At 39.3% G+C, this 26,776-nt stretch overlaps 1 protein-coding gene across 6 annotated transcripts in view; it reads left to right on the forward strand.

The window, feature by feature from the left end:
• The window catches only part of LOC137321285 (lysine-specific demethylase 4C-like), a 408,143-nt gene that overhangs the window by 335,138 nt on the left and 46,229 nt on the right, over positions 1-26,776 (forward strand). For all 6 annotated transcript variants that reach the window (XM_067983644.1, XM_067983641.1, XM_067983643.1 and 3 more), the window contains 2 exons: positions 8,234-8,419; positions 9,355-9,525. In XM_067983644.1, the coding sequence (XP_067839745.1) occupies positions 8,234-8,419; positions 9,355-9,525 (357 nt within the window). The remainder of the gene's footprint in view (positions 1-8,233; positions 8,420-9,354; positions 9,526-26,776) is intronic.

The raw sequence follows: 26,776 nt of genomic DNA on the forward strand, positions 1-26,776 counted from the left end.
ACTGCTGGACTAAAGAGATTAGCATTTGGATTTTCACTATAAGCAAGTGATTTTATTTGTGTCAAACGGGAGTGTAATTCGCTTCTGTTGGGTAGCATTGAGGTATTTCTACTAAAAACAAAGTTTTGTTACATCTGTATTTACAATGAATGAGTTCCACGATGCAGAATCTGTATCATGGTAATGGAAGGCTAGACATTGTAATGTAGTAGATTAAATTTCTGTCCACTGAACTGTGTTGTGGAGAAATCCAGCTGTAGGATTTAGCTGAAGGATACTGTTGCCGCTCCATCCATTGAATTCTGAGCATTAATGCAGGGACATTGTCTGCAGTTCATGCCATAGGCTGCAGTGATAATGATTTATTTTTAAGAAGTTAAAAATATTAATATAAAATACAACTTTTACATGTTGCGAATTAACCATCTTGCTCCCTTTTAAACGCTTTCTTGTGAGTTTTCTGAGTCATTTGACAATTCTCTTCAATTTTTTGCCTTTTCTCTAATTGTCTGTCCTTTAGAAACGGTCTTATCAGGTTCTCCATTGAAAAGATCAGAAAATAAAATTGGAATGGTCTAAAAACTGACAAGTGAATCATAAGTATGCAAAAATAAATCAAAATTAAACATTTTTAACAATTGTGGGGTGTATTGTACACCATGCATTATGATTTAGCCACAGTTGCAGAAGGGTTGCGTAGATCTCTATGAAATTCAGTGACACGTTGAAGTCACCTTTGTGCAGGCTGAAGCCTCTCCCTAAACCCATCTGCCTTTCCACCTCCCTCTCAGCCTTTAAGTCTTTCCTGAACACCCATCCCTCCTAATATTTCCTTCTATGGGTTGGAGTCCATTATTTTGGTTATGCTTCTGTAAAGTGCCTTGGGACGGTTTTTCTACATTAAAGGCACTATATAAATGCCAGTTATTGTTGTTTAATGGTCAGTGTTGCAATTGAAGTTTTCCCCCTTTATGGACCGATCAAAGATAATTTCAGGTGAGCTATGTTAGCGGAAGTGCTTAATCACCAAATACTACTTTTATAAGATAATAGGATTTTTCAACTCTGCATACATTGACAAATGTGACGATGTGCCCTTTGGCAAGAATTCAGCAAGTTTTACAAGACAAAATCCATGTCTGTTTTCCCTGCATTAATAAAGAGTGGGACACCTTGATCATTTTTTAAAAGACCTGGGTTCAGATCCAGCTTAGATTGAACCCTCCACCGGATGTGCTATAATTTGCTCCAGCTAAATATTGGAAAGACCAAAACCATCATCCTCAGCTACCACAAACTGTGCATCCTCACCACTGACTCCAGCCCCCATCCTGGCCACAGTCTCAGTTGCTATATAAATGCAAATTGTTGTTGCCTCTGTGGACTTCATCAGACAGTAAAAGACGAAACGATCAATATTTGATGCTGCAAGTATACCATTGATTTGTTAATCTGTTCTCTCCCTGACTTGACATACCTTCAGGGTCTTCATGAGAATAGATTGAAAGCCAGTTCTCTCAGGGTCTACATGCATGCCATTTACCAAGGCAATCACAAGTACTAGTGAGCTGGAAGTTCTAGTCATTGATTTTCCACTTACAAATCTGATAAGTGGACTGCTTATTGCATCTTTAAATTCTCCACAATGTATTCTAGCCTTCATAATCATTTCCAAGCTCATGCATAGAATATAATCCTAGTTCTGTGTGTTATTTTCTTTTGTAGACCATACCAAATCCTCACAGCCTTCACATTCATTGCTCTTCTATAAGGAAAGTAATAGGCCACCTCGTAACTAAACAATTTATTTCAAAACAGGGTATACAGCATAGCAAAAGGACTGGACTGACTCAAACCATCGAGCCAATTTTTAGCCATTGCAACTTGATCTGTTTAATACCATTCTATGCTTTTTCCTTTTTAACCCCTAGTCTTTATTTCCCAGGTAAGCATTTATCTCCTTTTTAAAAACCTCACATGGCTTTGCATCTTTGGCCTTGCAGGACAGTGTGTTTCATATTATCAACACTTAGTATATAAAAAAAACAAAACTTGTTCCTGAATTCACTTTTAAACAGTTTAGCTCAAATTGTAAGATTGCATCTCCTTGTTTTGGATTCCCCTGCTCGAGAGAAGAATCATTCACTATCTACCTTGTCAATTCCCTTCATTAAACACATCCATCAGATCACCTTTTAACCTCCTCATTTCCAGAGAATATAACACGAGTTTGTCCAATTTCTCATTATACCTCAGCCCTTTTCATTTCACATCATTCTGATGAATCATTGTTGGACTTTCTCCAAGTACAGTTTATCCTTCTTAAGGTGGGGCACCTAGTACTGAATACAATATCCCAAATGAGATTTGAGCTGTGTTCAGTATAATTTCAGTCGCAGTTCCATGCTTTGACATTCCATACCTCTTGTGATGAAGTCCAGGACGCCATTAGCCCTTTTCATTAGTATTTGCAAATGAGTTAACTTTTAATGATTTATAAGAACATAATAGGAGCAGAAGTAGGCCATACGGCCCCTCCAGCCTGCTCCGCCATTCAGTAAGATCATGGCTGATCTTGTACCTCAGCTCCACTTTCTTGCTCAATCCCCACAACCCTTGATTCCCTTCGTGTCCAAAAATCTAACCCTCTGGGGTAGAGAATTCCAAAGATTCACAGCCCTCTGAGTGAAGAAAGATTTCCTCATCTCGGTCCTAAATGGCCTACCCCATCTCTTAAGACTATGACCCCTAGTTCTAGACTCTCCAGCCAGGGGAAACAGCCTCTTAACATCTACCCAGTCAGGACCTCTAAGAATTTTATACATTTCAATGAGATCACCTCTCATTCTTCTAAACTCCAGAGACTATAGGCCCATTCTACTCAATTTCTCCTCATAGGACAACCCTCTAATTCCAGGAATCAATCTTGTGAACCTTTGTTGCACCGCCTCTAAGGCAAATATATCCTTCCTTAGGTAAGGAGAGCAAAACTGTACATAGTACTGCAGGTGTGGTCTCACCAAACCCCTATATAATTGCAGCAAGACCTCCTTACTCTTATACTCCAACCCCCTTGCAATAAAGGCTAACATGCTATTTGCCTTCCTAATTGCTTACTGTACCTGCACGTTAACTTTCTGTGACTCATGTACAAGGACACCCAAATCCCTCTGACTAACAACATTTCTTAGTGTCTCACCTTTCAAAAAATATTCTGCTTTTCTATTCTTCCTACCAATGTGGATAATTTCACATTTCCCCACATAATACTCCGTCTGCCACCTTCTTGCCCACTGACTTAACCTGTCTATCTCCCTTTGCCGACTCTTTGTAGGTGGGAAAGTAAGCAAACTTGGATACCTTACACTCGGACCCCTCATCTAAGTCATTGATATAGATTATAAATAGCTGAGGCCCAAGCACTGATCCTTGTGGCACCCCACTAGTTACAACCTGCCAACCCAAAAATGACCTGTTTATTCCTACTCTCTTTTCTATCGGTTAACCAATCCCCAATCCCATGAGCCCTAATCTTGTGTAACAACCTCTTGTGTGGCACCTTATTGAATGCCTTTTCAAAATCCAAATAAATTACATCCATTGGTTCCCCCTTACCTACCCTCTAGTTACACCCTCAGAAAACTCTGGTAGATTTGTCAAACACAATTTCCCTTTCATTAAACCATGTTGACTCCGCCTAATCATATTATGATTTTCTAAGGGCCCTGTTACTGCATCCTTAATAATGGATTCTAGCATTTTCCCTACTACTGATGACAGGCTAACTAGCCTATAGTTCCCTGTTTCCTCTCTCCCTCCTTTCTTGAATAGCGGGGTTACATTTGCTACATTTCAATCCACGGGGACCGTTCTGGACTTTCGGGAATTCTGGAAGATCAAAACCAATGCATCCAACCCTAGGATGTACGGTCCAGGGGACTTGTTGGCTTTAATCCCATTAATTTCTCCAGTACTTTGTCTTTACTAATATTAATTACTTTAAGTTCCTCACTCTCATTAGACCCTTGGTTCCCCACTATTTCTGGTATGTTTTTTGTGTCTTCTACTGTGAAGACAGATACAAAATATTTGTTTAACACCTCTGCTATTTCCTTATTCCCCATTATTTCTCCTATCTCTGCCTCTAAGGGACCCGCGTTTACTTTCGCTAACCTCTTCCTATTTACATACTTGTAGAAGCTCTTGCAATCTATTTTTATATTCTTTGCTAGTTTACTCATATATTCAATTTTCTCTCTCTTTATCAATTTCTTGGTCATCCTTTGCTGGTTTCTAAAACCCTCCCAATCCTTAGGCATACTACTCTTTTTGGCAACATTGTACACCTCTTTTAATCTCCACTGATCATACTATTGTTAACTTCTCTAGTTAGCCACGGTTTTCCCATGGAGTTTTTATTCCTCAAGGGAATGTATATTCGTTGAGGATTGTGAATTATTTCTTTAAATGTTTGTCATTGCTTATCTACCATCAGATCTTTTAATCTAATTTCCCAATCTACCTTAGCCAACTCGCCCTCTTACCTACATAATTGGCCTTGTTTAAATTTAAGACCCTAGTTTCAGACTTAACTACATCACTCTCAAACACAATGTGAAATTCATCATATGATGATCATTCTTCCTTTATTATAAGATTACTAATTAACCCTGTCTCGTTACATAATATTAGATCTAAAACAGTATGTCCAGGAACCAACTGTTTCCTAGTTGGTTCCTTGACATACTGTTCTAGAAAACTGTCTCGGATGCATTCCATGAACTCGTCCTCCAAACTACTTCTGCTAATTTGGTTTGCCTAGTCTTTATGAAGATTAAAGTCCCCCATGATTTATTGCATTACCCTTGTTATATGTTCCTCTAATTTCCTGATTTATACTCTGTCCAACACTATAATTACTGTTAGGGGGGCTGTAAACTACTCCCACCAGTGTTTTCTGCCCCTTGTTATTTCTTAGCTCCACCCATACTGATTCTACATCCGGATTTTCTGAGCTGAGATCCTTTCTCACTACTGTTTTTATCTCATCCTTTATTATCAGGGTTAACCCGCCCCCCTCCTTTTCCATTTTGCCTATCTTTTCAAAAATCAAGTACCCTGGAATATTTAGTTCCCGACCTTGGTCACCCTGCAACCACGTCTCAGTAATGGCTACCAGATCAAACCCATTTATCTCTATTTGTGCCATTAATTCATCTACCTTGTCAAGAATGCTTCATCCATTCAGATATAGCGCCTTTAATTTTAACTTTTGACACTTTTTTTCCCCTGATGTGACCTTTGTCGCTAATGCCCTATTACCTTTGTTAAACTCTCTGTTCCTTCCTGACATACTCTGCTTGTTTTTACCCAAATCGCTACTCTGCTCTACAATAAACAAACACTAAACAGCAGCACTTGCAGCAAAACCTTGCAAGTATTAGCTGGAGAATCCAAAACATTTTAGTTTCGAGCTCAGATTTTCAGGCTGATCAGACTTTAATCGAATTCCAAAGTATTTTTTCCAACACCCACTTTTTATACCTTTATTTCAACTCTTCTACGTGACAATTTGCATGTTTTATAGTTACATTACATTATCATTCAATACTGATTTGATTGTCCTGCCCTTGCAACCGTAGATCCGTACTCCCTAATGTTGGATGACCAAAGGTAGCTTTTCTGCCTGTCCTGTGTCTGTGCAATAACTTCAGTTTTAATGAGTTATTTTTCCAAGGACTGGTACAACTCCCTAACTTTGTTATCTTATACAACTCCATACCAGTCTTCTGCTACTGAAAAGGATGATGTAGTCCCTTCTGCAAAACTTATCAACTAATTAAAGCGCTCTGCTTTTAATTAGGTTTATTGTGTAAACTGACATTTGCTTTAAAGTCAGTCTTAATTCAACAGTTCAGTGGTTACTGCATTTGCATTTGTATACATGTATATAAAATAAAGCAATCCTGTCTTATGATTACACTTTCATTCTTCTAACAGCGACTTACTTAACAGACAAAAGTTACAAGTTAATATTACTACAATATAAAGAGACTTCAAGACAGTCTGATTAACCCATTCTTTACCTCACACTTTGCCACATTAAATTGTATCTGCTATTGTTACACCCGCTTGTCCTTCTGCAATTTTCAGATCTTTACATTTGTCTATTCCTTCCAGCTTAGTACCATCTGCCTGTTGTATATAATACCCTCTGTTCCTAAATCAAAATCATTTATATTTATGCATCTGTAGTTATACAATATATTAAAATCCTTGAGTTTTTTGTGACAATAGGTTACATTTCAGTCACGCCTGTGTGGCACCCCAACATTGATATTAGTGGGGTATGGTTACGCGATTTCAAGTCACATCTGCAGCACACGGTTTCTCAATCAGTGGTGCTGTTCCATTTCTTCTCCTTTTTCCTAATTAGAAACCTGTAGGTATTTTTCTCTACAACCTGCTTAACATTTTTAACTTATTATAATTTACCGACTGCATTCCTTATCGAAAAGTAATTTCTGTTCTGTCCCTTTACGTCCATTACCATGCTCAAATAAATGCAACATATTTTGAACTCTCCTGTGCCCAACCTGCCTGTACTTCTTGCTACCATCCTCAAAATGAATGCAACAATAGTGCCTCCCACTGGCTTATCCTGCCACACAACCCATACGATGAAGGTGGTGGGAGGGGGGGGGAGCACACACAGCCACCAGATTTGTGTATTCCGCTGGATATACACCCAGAATTCAGAGCCAGAGTTCTGGTCTCCACTCGCCGCAAACTGTCTGCAATGAGGTTCGAACCCTGACGTTCAGAGGCGTAAATGCAGCCGCTAAGCCAAAGGCTCGCTCCTTCCAATTTGATAATGTCTCTCATCGCAACTCTACCTCCTACCTCCCAAACAGGTTGTCTACAATTCCATTTGCCTCAGTTTTAGCTAGCAGTCTCTCATGCAGAACTTTTGACCATCTTCTGTCCACCTCTGTGAGTTAAGTCAAACAATGTGATTAGGTTGGTTCGATATTACCAACCTTTCACAAAACCAGAGTGGAAAAGAGGATATGGTTGGAAATGTCTTTGTTGGTGATAGAGGTAGTGAGGCCATGTTTTATATTGAAGTCAAGGTATTGGCTACGGGTATGGATGGGCAATTTGATGTGCAGGATGAGGTTGAGTGAGGGCAGGGGAATTTAGATGAAGAATGAAATCACCACGCAAGAGGATTCGCATGGTACAAAGACTCAATGAGGAAAATGGGGAGGAGATTTCTACAAGGAAGTCACCTGGAGGCTCTGGAGGATGAAAGATAAACAACTTGAAGGAGCGGTGGAAGGGATGGTAAAGTGCTTGAACGTGGAGAAGGGGCCAGAGGATTATGGGGGCAGATCACGGTGGAGGTTGGAAGAGAGCCACAGAAGTTTGGGTAGGGAATATGGTGAAATATAAGCTGGTCAGGATAGACTTGATTATGTGAAAACAGTTAGGTTTGGTGTGCCAGGCTTTGGTAAGACCCAAGATCAGGTCATGAATGAGAGAGTTTGTTTGGAAGGGAGCAAATTGTGCTGCATTGTCTGCGATGTTGTCCTTAGGTTCAGAAATTACCTGTATTTCAAGTGGGCTTAGATGATCTCATGGCACTATTCAAAGAGAAGGGGTTCTGCTGGTGTCCTCGCCAATGCTCCTCTCTCATCCAACACCACCAAAATGAAACCAATTAACTGGCCATTCATCTCATTATTGTTTGTGGGATCTTGTGTACAAAATGGTTACAGTGATAGTCGACATAAAAGGCAAACTTACGTAGGCAAACTGTTACTGCATTTCAAAGTGAAGTACTTTGAAACTGATGAAACACTATACAAGTGTTATTCATCTTATTCATTTCACTATAGGGTCTCACCATGTAGGAACCTGTATTCTACCATTGCATGATAACAACTCATTGAGACAATAGTGCACATTATTCATGTTACTCTACCTGTGTAGATAAGTGACAGCAGTTAACTTGCTTTTTGCTTGTGATGGGGCATGGGAGTCACTGTTCACAACATACAATGAATGGACTATATCTTGAAAATATTAATGAATAACTGAGCATTTTACTATTACTATGTATGTTTCATTGGATAAACTGAGAAGGAAACAAATTTTCAGGAGAACCTTTAAGTCGCAAGATCTTAGATAAGAAAAATTATTCAAGTTAACTTTTTTTCTCCCCCCACAGAAATGTGTTTTCTGCAGAAAGAGAGTTAAGAAGACTTTGGGTGCTTGCATTCAGTGTTCATATGGGCGTTGTCCAACGTCCTTCCACGTAACTTGTGCCCATGCAGCAGGAGTTGTAATGGAACCAGACGACTGGCCATTTGTAGTCCTCATCACATGCTTCAGACATAAGACAAATCCAAGTGTAGTAAGTATTTCTTTGACTTGCAATTGTTCTTGTCCTAGAATTCATGTAACCATATTTTGAATTTAAATTCTATGTTACGACACTTAAGAGTTGATTTTCTGCATTAGCGTGAGCCTGATTTTGTTGAACAACTTTAGTGATGAGGGCGAAAATCATTTAAAGAAAATTGAAATCAGTTTATTTACAAAGCATTAATTGGGTAAAATTGTGGTATGCCTGGAGAATATTGTAGGTGCAATCTACAATAGTGGTAATGGTTTTTCCAATCTCATTCCACCTTCCTAAAGGATGTATAATATTCTGTTTATCAACAGTCACTTATATTTTATTTGAATGTGGCTCACCATCTGGACTCTGGGGCAAATTATGCTGGGTCTGAAATATTGAGCAAAAAAAGTCAGTTGTAGAATTAAGTGGACTGATGGAAGATGAAAGACATCGATATTATAAGGCTGAACATAAGGTGCTTTACAGAACCTGACTAGTTTAATTTCACACGACTCATTTACTTTAGTGTTGCTCCTTGGTGAAAAATGATGTAAGTGTTCAGTTTAGCTGTAAAATAAATTAATAATTTGTGGGATCTTGTTGTGTACAAAATGGTTGCAGTGATAATCTACATAAAAGGCAAACTTACGTAGGCAAACTGTTATTGCATTTCAAGGTTATAAGCCTTGCTTTTTAATGTGGATGCATTATTTTGCTTTAGTAACATCAAACCGGCCCATGGTCAGTAGTGAGCAACTGTTCTGTGGTTATAATGGAAGAAAAATAATTGAACAATATTTTCCAAAAGTGCAAAAATGTGTGATTTTGCTGTAATATTAACATTGCTACTCTTAATCATTTTAAGTTATTTGTCAGTAAAATCTGTTAAGTAAAAAAAAAATTGTTCTTGGTGAAGCTTTTATTTTGACTTTTTTTCCTCAAAAAAGAAAAACAAAACTCTATTCCAAGATTTATCAGTTGGACAGACAGTCATCTCTAAGCACAAGAATGGAAGATACTACAGCTGCGGAGTCACAGGGATTTCTTCGCAGACTTTCTATCAAGTCATATTTGATGATGGTTCTTTCAGTGATGATCTGTATCCAGAAGACATTGCTGTGAGTATTTTGTTTCTGTTCAATCTGCAAAATTAAAACATTTTAATGGTGTCTCTTCAAAAGTGACTGAAACTATAACAAAATATTGAAGGTGTATTGTAGGTTTTCCCAATCTCTCTCTCCCTTCCTAAAGAAAGTATAATATTCTTTTGATCAACCGTCACTTAATTTTATTTTTTAAAAGCTGCCTTGGAGCACAATGGGTTGAAGAGCTAGTAGAGAGCACAGGGGGAGCTGGGGAGCAAGCAGGAAGCATGGGAACTGGGAGTGAGCTTGAAGCAGATACTGGAGCAGGGCACTTTTAACTGGTCCCTGGTGATCAGTTATATCGTTATGTCAAACCTATGAGATGTATCCAATATATAAATTCTAGTTTTTATATATGTGTATATAAAGAAAGTCCACATTGCTGTCTATGGTTCAAGGAAAAAGGCTACAATAAAAGTTTTTATCAAATTGAATGAAAACATTTCATGATATTTAGTTCTAATACCCATTATTCATTTTTGTTCCTTATTTATGTTTTTTTCAAGGGGGAGGGCAATGTACTCCTGGTGTAGAATCAAATTTACATTCTCAGAGGTAAAAAGCTTTCACTAAGATCAGTGCATCAGGTGCCATATGATCATTGAATACCAATAAGTGAACAACTATTTGCTGCGAAATAGTATGCTTGAATCGGGGAGAGGGAGACAACAGGAAATGACACTACCTCTTACACTCCACAAAAACTGGTGTCGTTTGCCCGACGATCAGAATAATCACAAGGAATCTGTAACCTGCTAACTGGCTGACCAAGCTGAGGTGGCAGTGCATGTGCTTTTCAAAAAAAGATTCTAAAGTGTAATCTTTTGTTCTGTTTTTAATAGTGAGGGCTGAAAGGACTTTTGTTGTTAAAAGTCTATCCACAAGACTGTAGGTTACCAGTGTGATTGCCATTTTTTTTTGAAGTATCAAAGCAGACGCACAAATAGTCTGTTGATTGAGTGGACAGCTTCTGTGAAATTAGGAATATTTGATTAAATTCATTGGTCTGTCTTAATGGAGAAAGAAAGTGCTGGGAGATTACTTTCCTATGTGGCATCGCCCTCCTCCCATCAATGTACAGGAAACGTGACAAAATAGTTTAAAAATCTTCTACCTTGTCGATGTGCCAATTTTTAATCTTATTTGTTCTAGTTCCATAGAAGCCTCCCATTTCAGGTCTGCTCTTGTATTAGAAATTGAAAGTGTACGACCCCATGGAGAATCCTGTGAAACAACATTGGGTTGGTCCTAGATGGAGGTGTTCAAGCTGAGAAAAATTTGTATCATCTGGGTACTGCTGTGTAACAGTGGGTCTTCATAGACTGGAAAAAATAAAATACAACTATGGATATACTTCGCTCGAAGTAATTTTTAAACACTCGCAGTACCTGCCTCCCTTTTAAGGACAATCATTCATGCACAGAATTGATCTGTTACAAAAAGATGATAGCCAGATTACTCTGTGCATCTGTTACTCAAGGGATTGTAGGACGTTCAGGATTTAGAGAGCAGGAATATAAATAGGAATGGTAATGTACTGAAAGAAAGGAAGAGGATGGAGAACGCATAGCATCAAGCTCAATCATTTCGTATTTACTGTGGTCTTGCAGCAACCCAGCTTTTTCTTTACAGTCGTACATCAGTTTTTGGTGAAGCAATTCATTTGCTGCTGCTAATGAATTTTTTTTCTCCACGCTCTCCTCTGCCCATCCAGAGAGACAAATTTTCTCATACTGCATATTTTTCAACAGCACCCAATAAAACCTTCAATCATAAAATATTTTTCTCAGCTAATAAATGTGCAGCTACTATGTTACCAATCGTGATAAATATATCCATATTAACTAACGTGAACATCAGAAACTATTTGCTCTGATTATTTTAAGTTTCGCAAGCCATGCTGGTACTCATTCATGCAGGGTGGATGGGAGGGGGTGGTTCAAAGCTTTCTTTTGGAATGATGGACTGCTTCAGATATAAACAGTAATGTTCACTTCTCACTAACTTTAAACAACAGTGCAATCTTAAAATTATTTATTTTTGCAATGTATTGACATTGAGGCGATCCTCTTGAATTAATAAAAACATTCCTGAAGGAGTGCCACAATCAAGGCGATTTAGGTTTATAGTGAATAAAGGGGGGTTTCATTGGTAATCTATAATCCATTTTACTCTTTACTTCACCTTCCGCACACGGTAAAAATACGACTAGACCACCAATGGAGAGAATCACAAGAGTGAAGTCCTTTAAAACATTTCTTTTATGTTGTAGTATTGGAACATCACCTGTGTGATTCTGCCTTCCTGTGCCATTGATACGATTTTCCCTATTTTATCAGTTCATTTCACTATTAACAGCTGTAGTTTATTTCAAAAAAAACTTCCATTTAATTGTACACAATGAAAATATTTTGGTTAGCACATTGTCTTTTTACGGTGATCCAAGTTTGAAACCAGATTGATGGATGAATGTCCTTTCTGTCTGCTGGGTGTAAGGGTCCAAAGTGACATCACCCCAGTTTCTAGAGTGTATGGGCTCAAAGTTCAAAACTGCCCTTAATTCTGCACTGCCATGGCAATTTCACTCAAAGGCTAAAAGAAAGATCAATGTAGGAAGTGGAAAAATATACACTGGGGCATTGGAGAGTGCTTTTCCAGGTCTGGAGTTGAGGCATATGTTCCAGCAAATTGAAAGGAGCTTTACTTTGAATTTGGCAGTGCTGTGTCTGACCTGGGAGTGTGTGTTGTTGATACTCGTAACACGAGTAGAAAAAAGTTTACTTCCCCAGTACTGATATCCGTCGCCATGATGACCATCCACTTTGTTATATTTGAAGTCCTTAATAATCTAAAACTTCTCTGCTGCACTAAAACTGTAGCAAGAGTGCATGGGCAAATACTTTTAACGATTCCAAAGCTTAAAAATGGAGGCGAAGGAGGAGAAAGGCAACATTGTTCATGGCTGCAACATGTTTTTTAAAAAAGTTCACAGTCCAAAATGGGGGTGTCTACTATACAAAGAGGCACATCTTGTGAATGACTTTGCACTTCAGTTCTATCCAATGCTTTATTGATACTTTAAGAAATAGACTGCTGCTCGGTATTAACCAGATTGATGTAAAATACATTCCTCTTGCTATCCAAAAACTGAAGAAAATTATCTGTAAAATTAAAAAAAAACATTTGCAAGTTTTATACAGCTGTCTTTTAGAATAACAGCAAAGTAGGTCAGATCCCCTCTTTTGCAGTTCTCTAACTGACCAGCAGTGAACTTGTTTGCAGGCAACACATTTAGCTTGTAACGCATTGGGTTGAGTTTTTTTTGAGATGAGGCCTGGTCTGGTGATTGCTGGGGTTAGGTTCTCTAGGTCACAAGCCAAGACCTTACCTGAATGAGGAGGTGGAGAGTGTGCATCATTGACTTACCTGAAAAACAGTGAGGTGTTTCATCACATACCTCACAGGCATCTCCTGTTATTGTTTCCGGTTGTGGAGTGTGATCTTCATTGCATTTCCGCGGGTTGGCAGCTGTCAAACTACTGCTGTTAGGGTCTGAGATCCCAATGCCTCCTACATTCCCAGCAGCAAGGTTTGGTCTCAGTCAGTTTCTGTGTCTGTCTCTCCTTCTTCCCTCTCTGCCCCCTCTTCCCAATGGAGTTAAGGGCAGTTAGATTAGCTTCTGGGTCATACTACAGGATAAATCGGTATGTTAGACAACACCACAGTAGTTTGCTATGTCAACAAGCAAGGACTTATTTGGTGTATCTAACCTAAAGTACAAGAACCATCGTAACTGGCACTAGTAGGGATACTAGTTTGAAATGACCGTCCTTCTGATTTTCCCTCCTTTGCTGTGGAAACTGCATACTTCTATTTGGCTACTCCCACAACATGGGAAAGTTTACTCTTTGTAGTTTTCTACCTTTATTCAATAATGAAAAAACTAGCCAAAAATTAGCAGATGCAGAGAATTAGCTGAGGAAAATCATCAACCTAGTAGTTGATATAGGTTAGGAGAAGGACCGACTGAGAACAGTAGGAAATAACAATGATACTGGTAGGAAGTAATAAGCAAGACCGGGTAGAAAGGCAGAGATATGGCATGAGGGAAAGATTGTAATAGTTTGACCAGAAACGAGCAGACCTTCGTTGGACTGGATATAGTTAATCATAAGTCGACAAATGTAGCTTGGAAAATAGCTGGGGCCAGGCAAGATGGAGACCTGATAGAGGCAATCTAATCCCAGTCCAAGGAATAGGTTGCTTGAGAAGGTATATCGGAGACTGCGGTGTGGAAGGTGTATAGGAAACTGTGACTTAATGTAAACCGGTTAGTTGAAAAAAGTATATTTTCAAGTTATAGTTAGACCCACTGACTTCTATGAATTCTACACCTTTCCTTTATCCCCACAGCCCTACCTCCCAAGGGTCAGGGTATCGTTAAGACAGCTGTATTTTCAACATTTTCTCTTTAACGTTGAATCCTGTGCAACTGGTTCTCTTTTCGTCAATCCGTTGGTGCTGGATCATTTTACTGTTTCTCTTATGAAATCTATAAGAAAGCTCCAACCTCTTAATTAATTTGGAATTGTAATGGCTTACAAACCACTCCTTTAGGACTGTAACTTACTTGTCGTTTGCCAGTTTTTTTTACTTTTAGCCTTAGTTTGGTATTTATTGTGACATAACATCTGCAACTAAACCTGTACATGTGGTAATAATGCACCAAAACCATTCCACACCATTATGTTTAATAACAGTTACTTTATTCTATAGCATGACCTCAGTCTGGCGGCGTAGAAACTTTGCCGTGCTGTGGGTACTTTAAATGACCTAGCTGCATTCTGATGAGTTTTATCACTTTTCACCTTGGGTGAAGTGACCCCTCATTCATCTCATCTGTCACAATGTACAGCAAGCTAACCACCTCTACAAGCATGGAATAGTATTCTCATTAGAAGGCATAGTAGAGTCTGCAGTCCATTGCCCATCCTCATGTTTGAAGGAGGATATGTGGACACAAGTGTCTTTAATGGAAAGGAATCATAATTAAAAAAAAGACAAAGTAAGGTGTATATGTGGTGTTTATAAGAGAATTTTTTGTGTTTATCATCTACATCGTGTTTCCACATCAAGCATTTGGTCAATTTTCTTCCTCGTTATGAAATATTTAAATGTCTGTTTTTCTCCTTTCTAATTGGTTATTTTCTACTTTTTTTTAATACCTTCATTATTCACTGATCAAGATTTTTCTCCTTGATCTTAATTTTCTTCCCAATAACATTCCACCAAAAAAAAATTCCCCCTGAAAACATTCTACCAAAACAGATTGCAGGAACAAAGATTTTCCACAATACTGCATACAGTCACTTATCCACCCCACTATACAACATTAAAAATAACATTTATCACATAAAAGGGTTTGCAAAAAAAAAATCACAAACTTACTTACAACTTGGTCCCAAGAGGTTTTTCATCCTCTTCCACAAACAACACGATGCATCCTGGGGGCGTATTCTAAGGTCTGAGATACGGGCCCCGATCTTTAACAGAATGTGCATATATAAGAATCAGAGAGGAAAAGACACACAAAGTAAGGAAATATACTGAGAAAGAGAGAGAAAGAGTGAAATACTAAAAGGGAAAATATCAAGGAGAAGTGTAAAGGGAAAAAAAAGAATCCTAAGAGAATTAAATATAAGGAAAGAAAAAACTAAATACTATGAGATGAAAATAAATCTATCCGTCTTTATATAAAAAGTTTAGATATGCATGCATTTCCTGTGTCCATCACCTTTAACAGGTACATCACACAATGTCAGATGCAAATTTTTTTTTAAATTATATAAAAAGCAGTCATTTGCAATGTACAGAAAAAAAACTGTCCAAGAGCAGAAGTAACAATGACAATGTTGAAAACTCTTAATTATTACTCCTACAAACTTTATAGCAGAAGAACAATACATTGTGTACCATATGGTATAATAATCTTGCCCTGATACAATAACACATTCCTTATTTACCATGAGCAGCGCTAGTAGTATATCAAAACGGTACGTCAGCTTGCACAGACATCACAATCCACGAGTCGCATTCTATTAAATAATCTTAAAATGCTGTGTTTCTGAGCTCCAACTTGAAACTGAGCACAATTCACTCCAAACTTTCCAATATTGGTGTCAGCTAGAGGGTTGCGAAGAAAACTATGAACATTTTTTATGGCACCTAGTCCAAAAAAGTTTAAAATTTTGGGGCCCAGCCCAAAAAAAATCGAAGCAATGCTGACTCTAATATACACATACAGAGGAGTCAATCTCTAATGAACAATCCCAGTTTACTTGGGCAGGGCTACAGGCCAGTGAATGGGGAAAAAAGAGAGAGACATGCTATTGAGGTAGTGAAAGGACGTACAAAAAGACCCTCCTTAATGGCTAGAATTTAGACGGTGCGTTAGCCTTTTAGGGACCTAGTAGAGGGGTGCAGATCACTTAGTTGAGGTGTAGCACAGGGAGAGAAATGTTTGGGAAGGAGTGAGAGAGATGGATCCTATTGAGCAGGGAGCAAGAAGAGAAAGAGAAAGATTTGGGATGGATAGTACGTCGAGGAGAGAAATGCTCTTTTGAGGCGGATAGAGGGAGAAAAACCTAGTTGCAGGAGTGGGAGGAATGGTTGCTGCCAAGGCTTAATGGGCCCACGCTACAAAGCAACATCCTTTGCCTCACCGTGAACGATGCCATGGGAGATTAACTAGTATGTATAAAAATGTATAGTCGGGCCTTTTGTATGAAAGTCTGGCTATACAACTTCTATCACATTGCTGAAAATAGTACAAGACTGTTGTTTATGGATTGTGTCTTTAAAGACAGTTCCCCATCTCCAAAATAATCCCAATATCTTGATAATGATGTCAGCCCAATGATGTAAACCTATGAAATTTGTAATTCTATTGTGTAATCCTTACAGAATAGCATTAATGCACTGTTCCTTTAATCTTTTATCCTGTCGACAAAGTAATAAGACAGAGTTTTGTAATAGAACAAGCATCATAAAGGTCACAACTTCTTAATCCTTGACAAAGATGACTTTATTGAATGCATACCGTTGCAGCTGTGTGGTGTAATGTTTAAATTGTGTTTGTTCTTTCAGTGGTTTTTGCTTGGTTTCAGTGCTTAGTTTGATTTGTGTCCCAGATGGTTTTTCCATGTACAATTAGGATGAAGGTTTGACTTTCTCTTTCCATGTTCTGATCATGTATTTGAAGTTTTTCACTCTGCTTTGTCTAGGGTTTCACATATTAGTGCATGGTTGGCTTGCAGTTTTTTTTTTGAAAGTTTGATCGAGCAATGCAGAGCAGAAGTGGACTGGGCAATAAAATAAATGGTCAACTGTGATGGTTTAATTTTATATTGAGGATTTTTTTTCAAGAGGCTGTGTTCACATTACTGTTTCTAAGATCTGTGCTGTATAACAAACTGCACCTTTTTCTGTGGGCCCATTTGTCTTATTTTACGTGTCGCCACCTTTCTCCCTGTAACCTCATATGACTGCAGCTCTGTGTTCCGACTTTCTTCATGTGCAGCTTCAATTGTCATTGTATGTGCCAAAAGCAAACAATCTTCTTAAATACACTTTTTTCTCTCTATCAGACCTTGTGTGCAGTATTGGCCTGATGGGCTCTTTATTTGTACATGGTGTTCATTTTTTTTCTACTATCTGATAACTCCTCTGTTTAATATTTTTTTCTTCTATTTTCGCTGATTTCTAAAATATATTTTAATCTCCTTTTAATATGTGTTCATTTGTGGTGGCTCTTTGGCAGCAACAGAAGCATCAAATGTTACGAATGAAGTTGGGTTAAACTGCTCACCAGCAGCTGAGCAAGAGTTTGTGCCTCTTCGTATTAATTGAGACTGTCCTTTTGAATAAAATACTATACACTTTGTCCTTTTGCTATTGGAGGGCAATAAAATAAGCCAAGTTCCAGCAGGCAGTTTAGAACTTTATCTCCTCAAAACACTCACTAGGAGACAGGATACTGATTTGAGAGCTCTATTATAAACGTTTGGTCATGACTTCAAAGGCATAGGTCTGGCAAGTCTTTAAAAAAAATAGTTTACACCTATCATTTTAAAAACTCAATGTTCACTTTAAGCTTTAATACTGGTCTGTATTGGCTGTGGAAACAACATCTGCTGAGGCATTCAGGGATTGGATAGCCTTCCCAGTTATAAAGATATAGCTTTGTGTAACATTTGAGTTAAATCGCTGTCAGAAAATAAAATTCAATGAATGTACAATTACAGAGGGACTTTGATCCCAGTTCTCCGCTGTTAGCTTTAGGCCCTTTTACCTTCCTGGATCCTGGAAGAACAATATTGAAACAATCTCCATGATTTACTTTGCGATCTGCCATCATTCTTCCTGTAGCCTGTTGGAGGCCATTTTCATAAAATGGAGTTTCTGCATCTGTGCAATTGCATTGCCATTGTGAAGTACTAACTGCAGCCATTCAGCAGCCCGTGTGGCCTACAGCAACTAGAACTGGAATTGCCCAAAGCAAAGTTTTAAAAACCCATTAATAATTTAATATCTAATAATTACCTGTATTTTAATGTTTTTGGTTCTTAGCACTTTTCTGCAAAGAAGAATAAGCTGTAATTCCCAGAGTGCCTAACCTAGCCTATTGGTGGCTTTGCTGGTTGCCAGTGCTGTTTCATTCAGGGTTCTGGAGACTACGCCTGCAAATTGATGCAGAGCTGATGTGTGTCTAAGTTGCAAGAATGCAGATGTATTGAAGCAAGGCTAAGAGGTGCTTACTCTGATGGATAGCAAGGTGTGCAGTAATGTTGTCCTGTAATGCCACCTGAAGTCTAGAGCTTATATCTTATATACCTGAGAGTGGTGTTGATGACAGGAGAGCCTTGCTTCTGCTGAAGGTGATAATCTCTCATAGTAAAACTGCCTTTTAAAACAGTAAATACCTCCATAACATTGCCTGTCTCAGCCCATCTATTGCTGAAACCCTCATCCACGCTTTTGTTACCTCCAGATTTGACACTTCCAGTGTTCTCCTGGCTAGCCTCCGCTCTTCCACCCTCCGTAAATTTAAGTTTATCCAAAATTTATGCTGCCCATATCCTAAAGCACACTAAATCCTATTCAACCATCACCCCTGTGATCGCTGACCTAAATTGGCTCCCGATCCAGCAATGACTCAATTTTAAAATTCTTATCCTCGTGTTCAATTCCCTCCATGGCTTTGCTCCTCCCTATCTCTGTAACCCCCTACAGCCCTCCAAGAACTCTGCATTCCTCCAATTCTAGCCTGTTGTGCATCCTCCACTTCCTTTGCCCCACCATTGGTGACCGTGCCTTCAGCCATCCAGGCCCGAGGCTCTGGAATTCATAGAATCATAGAATGGTTACAGTACAGAAGGAGGCCATTCAGCCCATTGAGCCTGTGCCGGCTCTTTGTAAGAGCAATCCAGCTCCCCCGCTCTTTCCTCGTAACCCTGCAAATTTTTTCCCTTCAAGTATTTATCCAATTCCTTTTTGAAAGCCACGATTGAATCTTCTTCCACCACCCTTTCAGGCAGCACATTTCAGATCATAACTACTCGTTGCGTAAAAAAGCTTTTCCTCTTGTCGCCTTTGGTTCTTTTGCCAATCACCTTAAATCTGTTTCTCGACCCTTCCGCCAATGGGAACAGTTTTTCTTTATTTACTTTATCTAAACCCTTCATGATTTTGAACACTTCTATCAAATCTCCTCTTAACCTTCTCTGCTCTAAGGAGAACAACCCCAGCTTCTCCCTAAACCTCTCCATCTCTGTCTCCACCTTTTAAGAGGCTCCTTAAAACCTACCTCTTTGACCAAGTTTTTGGTCACCTATCTTAATGTCGCCATTGTTGGCTTGGTGTTAATTTCTGTCTGATAACGTTCCTCTGACATGCCTTGGGACATTTTACTACGTTAAAGGCACTATATAAATGCAAGTTGCTGCTGTAGTAAAAGTAGCCAATGGAAACCGCGATCTTCATAGTTATGCCAGAAGTTAATTGATTTAGCAGAGCTTCCTATGAGCATGAAACAGTCATGCTGTCGGAATCTGCTGCTTACGAAGTGCTCTCCTGAAACCCCAAATAAAATGTAAAAATGCCTTATTTGATGCTATGAAATTATATCAAAGATTGAACAATTTGGCAGTGTCAATCTTCAGAGTTTTAGGCCTAGATTGGCTGAAAAACTGGCCTTTGGAAAAGTGTTTTTGATCAAACAGGAGGAACTATTTTTTGATGTTGCTTCCACTCATTAAAATAAACAGTTGGCCAGGATGCAGAGGCAATCAGCTAAGTACTTTGAACTATTTGTTTTAAAAAAAAACTATATGGAACAAGCAAGCTACATTACAAATAAATTAAATTTATAGTGAAAATAATTGAATTAAAAAAAGAGAATGGAAGGAAGGTGGAACTAACAGAATTACATAGAAATTACAGCACAAACAGGCCATTCGGCTCAACTAATCCGTGCCCATGTCCATGCTCCACACGAGCCTCCTCCCACCCTACTTTACCTAACCCTATCAGCATAACCTTTCATTCCTTTTGTAACCATTTGTAATGTCAGAGATAGTTGTTGGGATGATGGACCCCCCCCCCCCCCAAAGTTGGCAGGCCTCCCCACACCCCCATCCCCCGATCTTCAAGTCCCACCCAATGTCGTCCACGTTTCCCCCCCCCCCACCACCCCCCAGATTTCTTCCACGCCTTACGATCTCTCCCTCCCCTCCGATTTGCGGCACCTTTCCCTCTGGACAGGCAGCTAGCCTGTCAATCTGGCTGCCTGGCCTTGGGAAACCTGGAAACGTAAATACTTACCTTCAATTGAGTTGCAATCACTTGACTTCTGGGTTCCCCACATGAATATCAACCCGCGTGCTGGGTTCCTGCTCCGAGCTCCCCCTCTATATGTCAGAAACAATGTGAAACCAAAGGTGCAGTGTTCTGTATCTATTCTTAAGAACCTAGACTCGTAAATCTTATTTTGCAACTTAGCCTACTGCTTCCAATATTTAGGTTGTTGGTGATCAGGGGGGAGGGGGGAAGAGAGAATGAATGTGAAATCCTCCTGATTTGCACATGCAATTAAACCTAATAAACATACTTTGAAAATATATCCTCTGTTTTAATATTACAAATACATCCTCTAAGTCTCAAAAAAATAGATTTATGGATTTACAGATAAAAATCAACTATCTAACCTACTTTCTATTTGCAATTTATGTCTAATTAAGGTCTGTGAAATTAAGACTTGTGGTTTTAGAATTTATAGGCAAATGTCTATTATTTAAATAAGCAAATTGATTCTAATTAGCATATGTCATTAGTATGATTTAGCTTTTTAGTATGATATATATACCTGCATGAATTTCATGATTGAGTTAGAGAGCATTCTTCCTGGTTCATTCAACCTTCACGTACAATTAGGATTTACTGTCATCCACAGGAGAAATAAATCAATTATCAGTGTTCTCTTCATGAAATTTGCACTTGTATGCAGGCATTTTGACTAGGTGCCTTCATCCTCATTTCTATGACGGGGACCCCCTATAAATATTGACATACTCTCATGGACCCCTTTGCTAACTTCTGAGACTCAGTCTCAACCACACAAAGGAAAACAGTGTTTTAATTGTAATTTTTTTAATTAGTACATAATACCAGAAATAACATGTCAACAAACAGAAAAATACAGAAATCTGACTTTGTGTACCCCCTGTAGCCTTAAGGACACTGATTTGAAAACCTTTGGTGTATAAGGCCGTTTTTGGACCATGACCTTGGTTTTGTTTCCCCTGTAATTGGCAGTATACTTGACTGGTGTCCGTACACAAAAAAAAAATTATTTCAGTATTTTTCAATGCTGTGAAATAATGTTATGTTTGTAATAGCTCTTCGGGATGGCCTCCCATCCTCCCACTGTCCGTAAACTTCAGCTCATCTAAAACTCTGCTGCCTGTATCCTATCCTACACCAAGTCCCGCAGATCCATCACCTCTGTCCTCGCTGACCTACATTTGCTCCTGGTTCTACAGTGTCTCAAATTTAAAATTTCCATCCTGGTGTTTAAATCCTTTTATAGACTTAACCCTCCCTAACTCTGTAACCACCTCCAGCCTTACAAACCCTACTCACAAACTCCCCATTCCTCTGACTTCGGCCTCCCATGCATTCCCCTCCCTCGCCTTTGCCCCACCAGTGGCGGCTGTGCCTTCAGCTGCCTTGGCTCCATGCTCCCTCCCTGCCCTCCTTTAAGACCCTCCTTAAAAAAACCTCTTCGAACAAGCTTTTAGTCACCCCTCAAAATAACCCCTCGATTGGCATGGAATCCATTTTTTCATTATGCCTCTTTGAAGTACGTCCCAAGATGCTTCAGTGTTAAAGGCACGTTATTGGTGTTTATTGGTTCTCTTGTGTTGTTTTGGGTTTGAAAATTGTAAACAATTTTTCTTGGCTAATTATTTTTCATGTCTCAGTTAATAATCCGGCCTTTTATACCTCGAACAGATTGGTTATGATCAGTCTTCGGCCCCTGTTGGTGCCAGCTCCTGACTTGATTTCACCAGTGACTGAGAACCTTCTATTAGCTTTGCTGTTGATGGTATTCCTAGGCTGAGGCATGCAATACATTCCAGTTTGCTTCTCTATTTTGGATGTTGCCAGAACAGTGTGGGAGATCTTTTGCAGCTGTCTCCTTGTAGGACCAGACAGAGTTTCTATAATTACAGAGGAATCCTTGTTTACACAGTCTTGAGATCCACAGTTGCTAGCTCGTTTCCCTGCATAGTCTGCAACAATATAATCTGTACTAGACTCTCAAGCTTTTTCACGTACATATTATGTACAGAAAATTTTTACTGAAGAAATTTACAGAGCAAAATGCCTGTTCCAAAAAAAAAAGGCAGGATAACGGGGTGGGGGGGGGGGTTAAAAGATTATATTAGGGAACTTTACAAATGACAATCACATTGTATCAAGTATATTAGGCTCCATAGTTACATAAACTATCTAAATTAGAGCAGCTATACTGCAGGTATTTGTGACAATTAGGACATTTATAAAGGTTAACACAAATAATAACCAAACAGCCAAATTGTTGCAGCACTCTACCATGGGTGATATTGATCTTGGAGATGGAAGCAGAATTGCAAACCAAAGCATTGTCCTGCAAAGATATTTGCCATTGAGAGCTTCAGGATTATATGTTGACATCTAAACTGTGCTCCAGTGCGTACCTTTCCTATGGGAAGTATTCTTCAGGAAGGAAGTTGAAACATCTTGGTGGGATGATAAAGTGCAAACAAAGCTTGAACACTATCTGGCATTGCTCCTAAGACTTCAAGCTACTTACATGACTGCTTTCATGCAACGTCTTACCCCAGGATTCAGACAGTACTGTGTCCCAGGGAGATAATGGAGCAATGAGCTGCTTCTGCTTCCTCCACCCATCATTTGCTAATTCTGAATTAGCCCTATTCTTCAAAGACTGCATCGGCGATAATTGGTCTGGACATTGACAGACAACATCATGTTTGTGAGATACATAAACAAACAAGTAACATGGTCCCACATTTTGTGTCTCAACAGCATGTTCAGGTGTCCTCAAACTCTCTCAGCTTTTGTCATGTTACAGAACATCACTGGCTGCTCCAGTAGAGATGCATTCCAGTCTCGCCATTAGGTGGCAAAACTATCTTCAACAAAATTGGACCTCATAGCAATTTACGAAAGCAAGAGATTGCCAAGGTTATGTCACAGGGGTCAAGCCAGCTTGGATATAGCTTGTTAATACCGTAGAACGAAAATTCTCTCAATGCCTTCCCTCGTCTCATACCCAGGATCATTCCTAGGTTTCAGGCAGAGGAAATGATTATGGGTAACTTCCCTCTGGCTGAGGAAGACCTTGCTCTTGGACCTTGTGCTATTTTTACATCAGGCAACAGGAAAGGCTATCTGTGATTTTGAGGTATGGAGGAGAGTCTGCTTTGCAGTAAACCTGGTTTCCATCTGCAGAATGGGTATAATTAACTTAGTTAAATTTATGTATATTAAATGTATATTCTCCTTATAGCATAACAATTATCTCATCCAAGATTCGTAACCATGATGTGGAGATGCCGGTGATGGACTGGGGTTGACAATTGTAAACAATTTTACAACACCAAGTTATAGTCCAACAATTTTATTTTTAATCCCACAAGCTTTCGGAGGCTTCCCCCTTCCTCAGGTGGTGTGGAAATGACCACACCACCTGAGGAAGGGGGAAGCCTCCGAAAGCTTGTGGGATTAAAAATAAAATTGTTGGACTATAACTTGGTGTTGTAAAATTGTTTACAAGATTCGTAACGGTAGTACTTATTTGTCTTGAGGGGCAGACTGTTACGCCAGTTCTGATGAAGAGTCATTGACCTGAAATGTTAACACTACATGTGACTCCAGTCCCACACATGGTTGCCTCAGGGCAACTAGAGATGGGCAATAAATACTGCCTTGCCGGTATCACTCACACACCCCAAGAGCAATTAAAAAAGAATGCTTCACTAATGTTAATTTCAGCATAAAACTGATGCTACCAAAGTTTCATGAAGTCTGAATTTGTGGGAGAATCTGTTTAATGGTGGAAGTTAACTTGCATATGCAAATCATGTTCAATTAAAGCATTCTAGCCATATGTTCTATCCAATATAATGAATGTACCACCAAATCTCATAAAGTTGATTAGTTTCTGAATTTTTGTTTATCAAAATATGCAAGCATTTTTGCTAGCATTAACTGAACTTCTCCATATCCTACTCTTGCACTTTCCTCAGTTAACAGAGCAGCAAAAAAGATCCGAATTGGAATGGAGAGATATTTTGATGTTCGTAGAATCATAGAAAGTTTACACCATGGAAGGAGGCCATTTGGTCCATCAAGTCCGTGTCGGCTCTATGCAAGATCAATCCAACTAGTCCCACACCCCCGCCCTATCCCCGTAGCCCTGCAAATTTTTTCCTTTCAAGTACTTATCCAGTTCCCTTTTGAAAGCCACAATTGAATCTGCCTCAACTACCCAACCTGGCAGTGCATTCCAGAGCCTAACCACTCACTGAATGTTTAAAAAAAAAAGTTTTTCCTCATGTCATCTTTGGTTCTTTTGCCAATCACCTTAAATCGATGTCCTCTGGTTCGTGACCCTTCCACCAATGGGAACAGTTTCTCTCTATCTATTCTGTCTAGACCTTTCATGATTTTAAAACCTCTATCAAATCTCCTCTCAATCATCTCTGTTCCAAGGAGAACAACCCCAGCTTCTCCAGTCTATTCACATAATTAAAGTCCCTCATCCCTGGAAACATTCTAGTAAATCTTTTCTGCACCCTCTCTAAGGTCTTCACATCTTTCCTAAATGTAGTGCCCAGAACTGGACTCCAGATGTGGTCGCACCAGTGTTTTATAAAGGTTCATCATGACTTCCTTGCTTTTGTGCTCTATGCTTCTATATATAAAGTCCAGGATGCCGTATGCTTTTTTAAACCACTTTCTTAATCTGCCCTGCCACATTCAATGATTTGTGTACATATACCCCCAGATCTCCCTGCTCCTGTACCCCTTTTAGAATTGTGCCCTCTAGTTTATATTGCCTCTCCTTGTTCTTCCTACTGAAATGTATCACCTTGCATTTTTATGCGTTAAATTTCATCTGCCACTTGTCCGCCCATTTTACCAGCCTGTTTCTATCCTTTTGAAGTCTATCACTATCCTCCTCACTGTTCACGACACTTCCAAGTTTTGTGTCATCTGCAAATTTGGAAATTGTGCCCTGTACACTCGAGTCCAAGTCAATAATATATATCAAGAAAAGCAGTGGTCCTAGTACCGACCCCAGGGATCACCAATGAACACCTTTATCCAGTCCAAAAAACAACCGTTCACCACTACTCTCTGCTTCCTGTTACTTAGCCAATTCTGTATCCATGTTGCTACTGCCCACTTTATTCCATGGGCTTCAATCTTGATGTCAAGCCTATTATGCGGCACTTTATCAAATGCCTTTTGAAAGTCCACATACACCACATCAACCGCATTGCCCTCATCTACCCTCTCTGTTACCTCATCAAAAAATTCTATCAAGTTAGCTGAACATGATTTGCCTTTAACAAATCTGTGTTGGCTTTCCCTAATCAATCCGCACTTGTCCAAGTGACTAATTCTGTCCCGGATTCTAAAAGTTTCCCCACACTGAGGTTAAACTGACTGGCCTGTAGTTGCTGGGTTTATTCTTACATCCTTTTTTGAACAAGGGTGCAACATTTTCAATTCTCCAGTCCTCTGGTACCACCTCCGTATCGAAGGATGTTTGGAAGATTATGGCCAGTACCTCCGCAATTTCCACCCTTACTTCCATCAGCAACATAGGATGCATCCCATCTGGACCGGGTGATTTATCTACTTTAAGTACAGGCAGCCTTTCTCTTTATCAATTTTTAGCCCATCCAGTATCTCAACTATGTCATCCTTTTAATGAGACTTTGGCAGCATTTTCTTTCTTGGTAAAGACAGATGCAAAGCACTCATTTAGTATTTCGGCCAAGCCCTCTGCCTCCATGAGTATGTCTGCTTTTTGGTCCCTGATCAGCCTCACCCCTCCTTTTACTACCTGTTTACTGTTTACATGCCTATAGAAGATTTTTGGATTCCCTTTCATGTTTGCCGCCAGTCTGTTCTGATACTCTCTCTTTGCCCCTCTTATTTCCTTTTTCACTTCCTTTCTGGGCTTTCTATATTCAGCCTGGTTCGCACTTGTCTTATCAACCTGACATCTGTCATATGCCCCCTTTTTCTTACTCTCTCTCTTTTGTCATCCAGGGAGCGTTAGCTGCCCTACCTTTCTCCTGCTTGGGAATGTGTCTAGACTGTACCTGAGCCATCGCCTCCTTAGTGGCCACCCATTGTTCAATTACATTGTTCTGGGAATAGCATCTTCTGCAGTTCAGTATGGATTGCCGATTACTGTAGCAGCTGAAGAGTTTGCTCTCAAGTGCTGAAGGAGGGGAGTGTGGAGATGAGCATCTATTTAAGGAAAGTTACAAAAGAGGGAAGAAAAGAGCAAAATATTTGGAAATAATGTTGCTTCAAAATAATTTGCTTTGTTTGGATGAGATAAAATCATGTGTTCAAA

Source organism: Heptranchias perlo, chromosome 4 (assembly GCF_035084215.1).
Source record: "Heptranchias perlo isolate sHepPer1 chromosome 4, sHepPer1.hap1, whole genome shotgun sequence".
NCBI classification, from domain to species: domain Eukaryota; kingdom Metazoa; phylum Chordata; class Chondrichthyes; order Hexanchiformes; family Hexanchidae; genus Heptranchias; species Heptranchias perlo.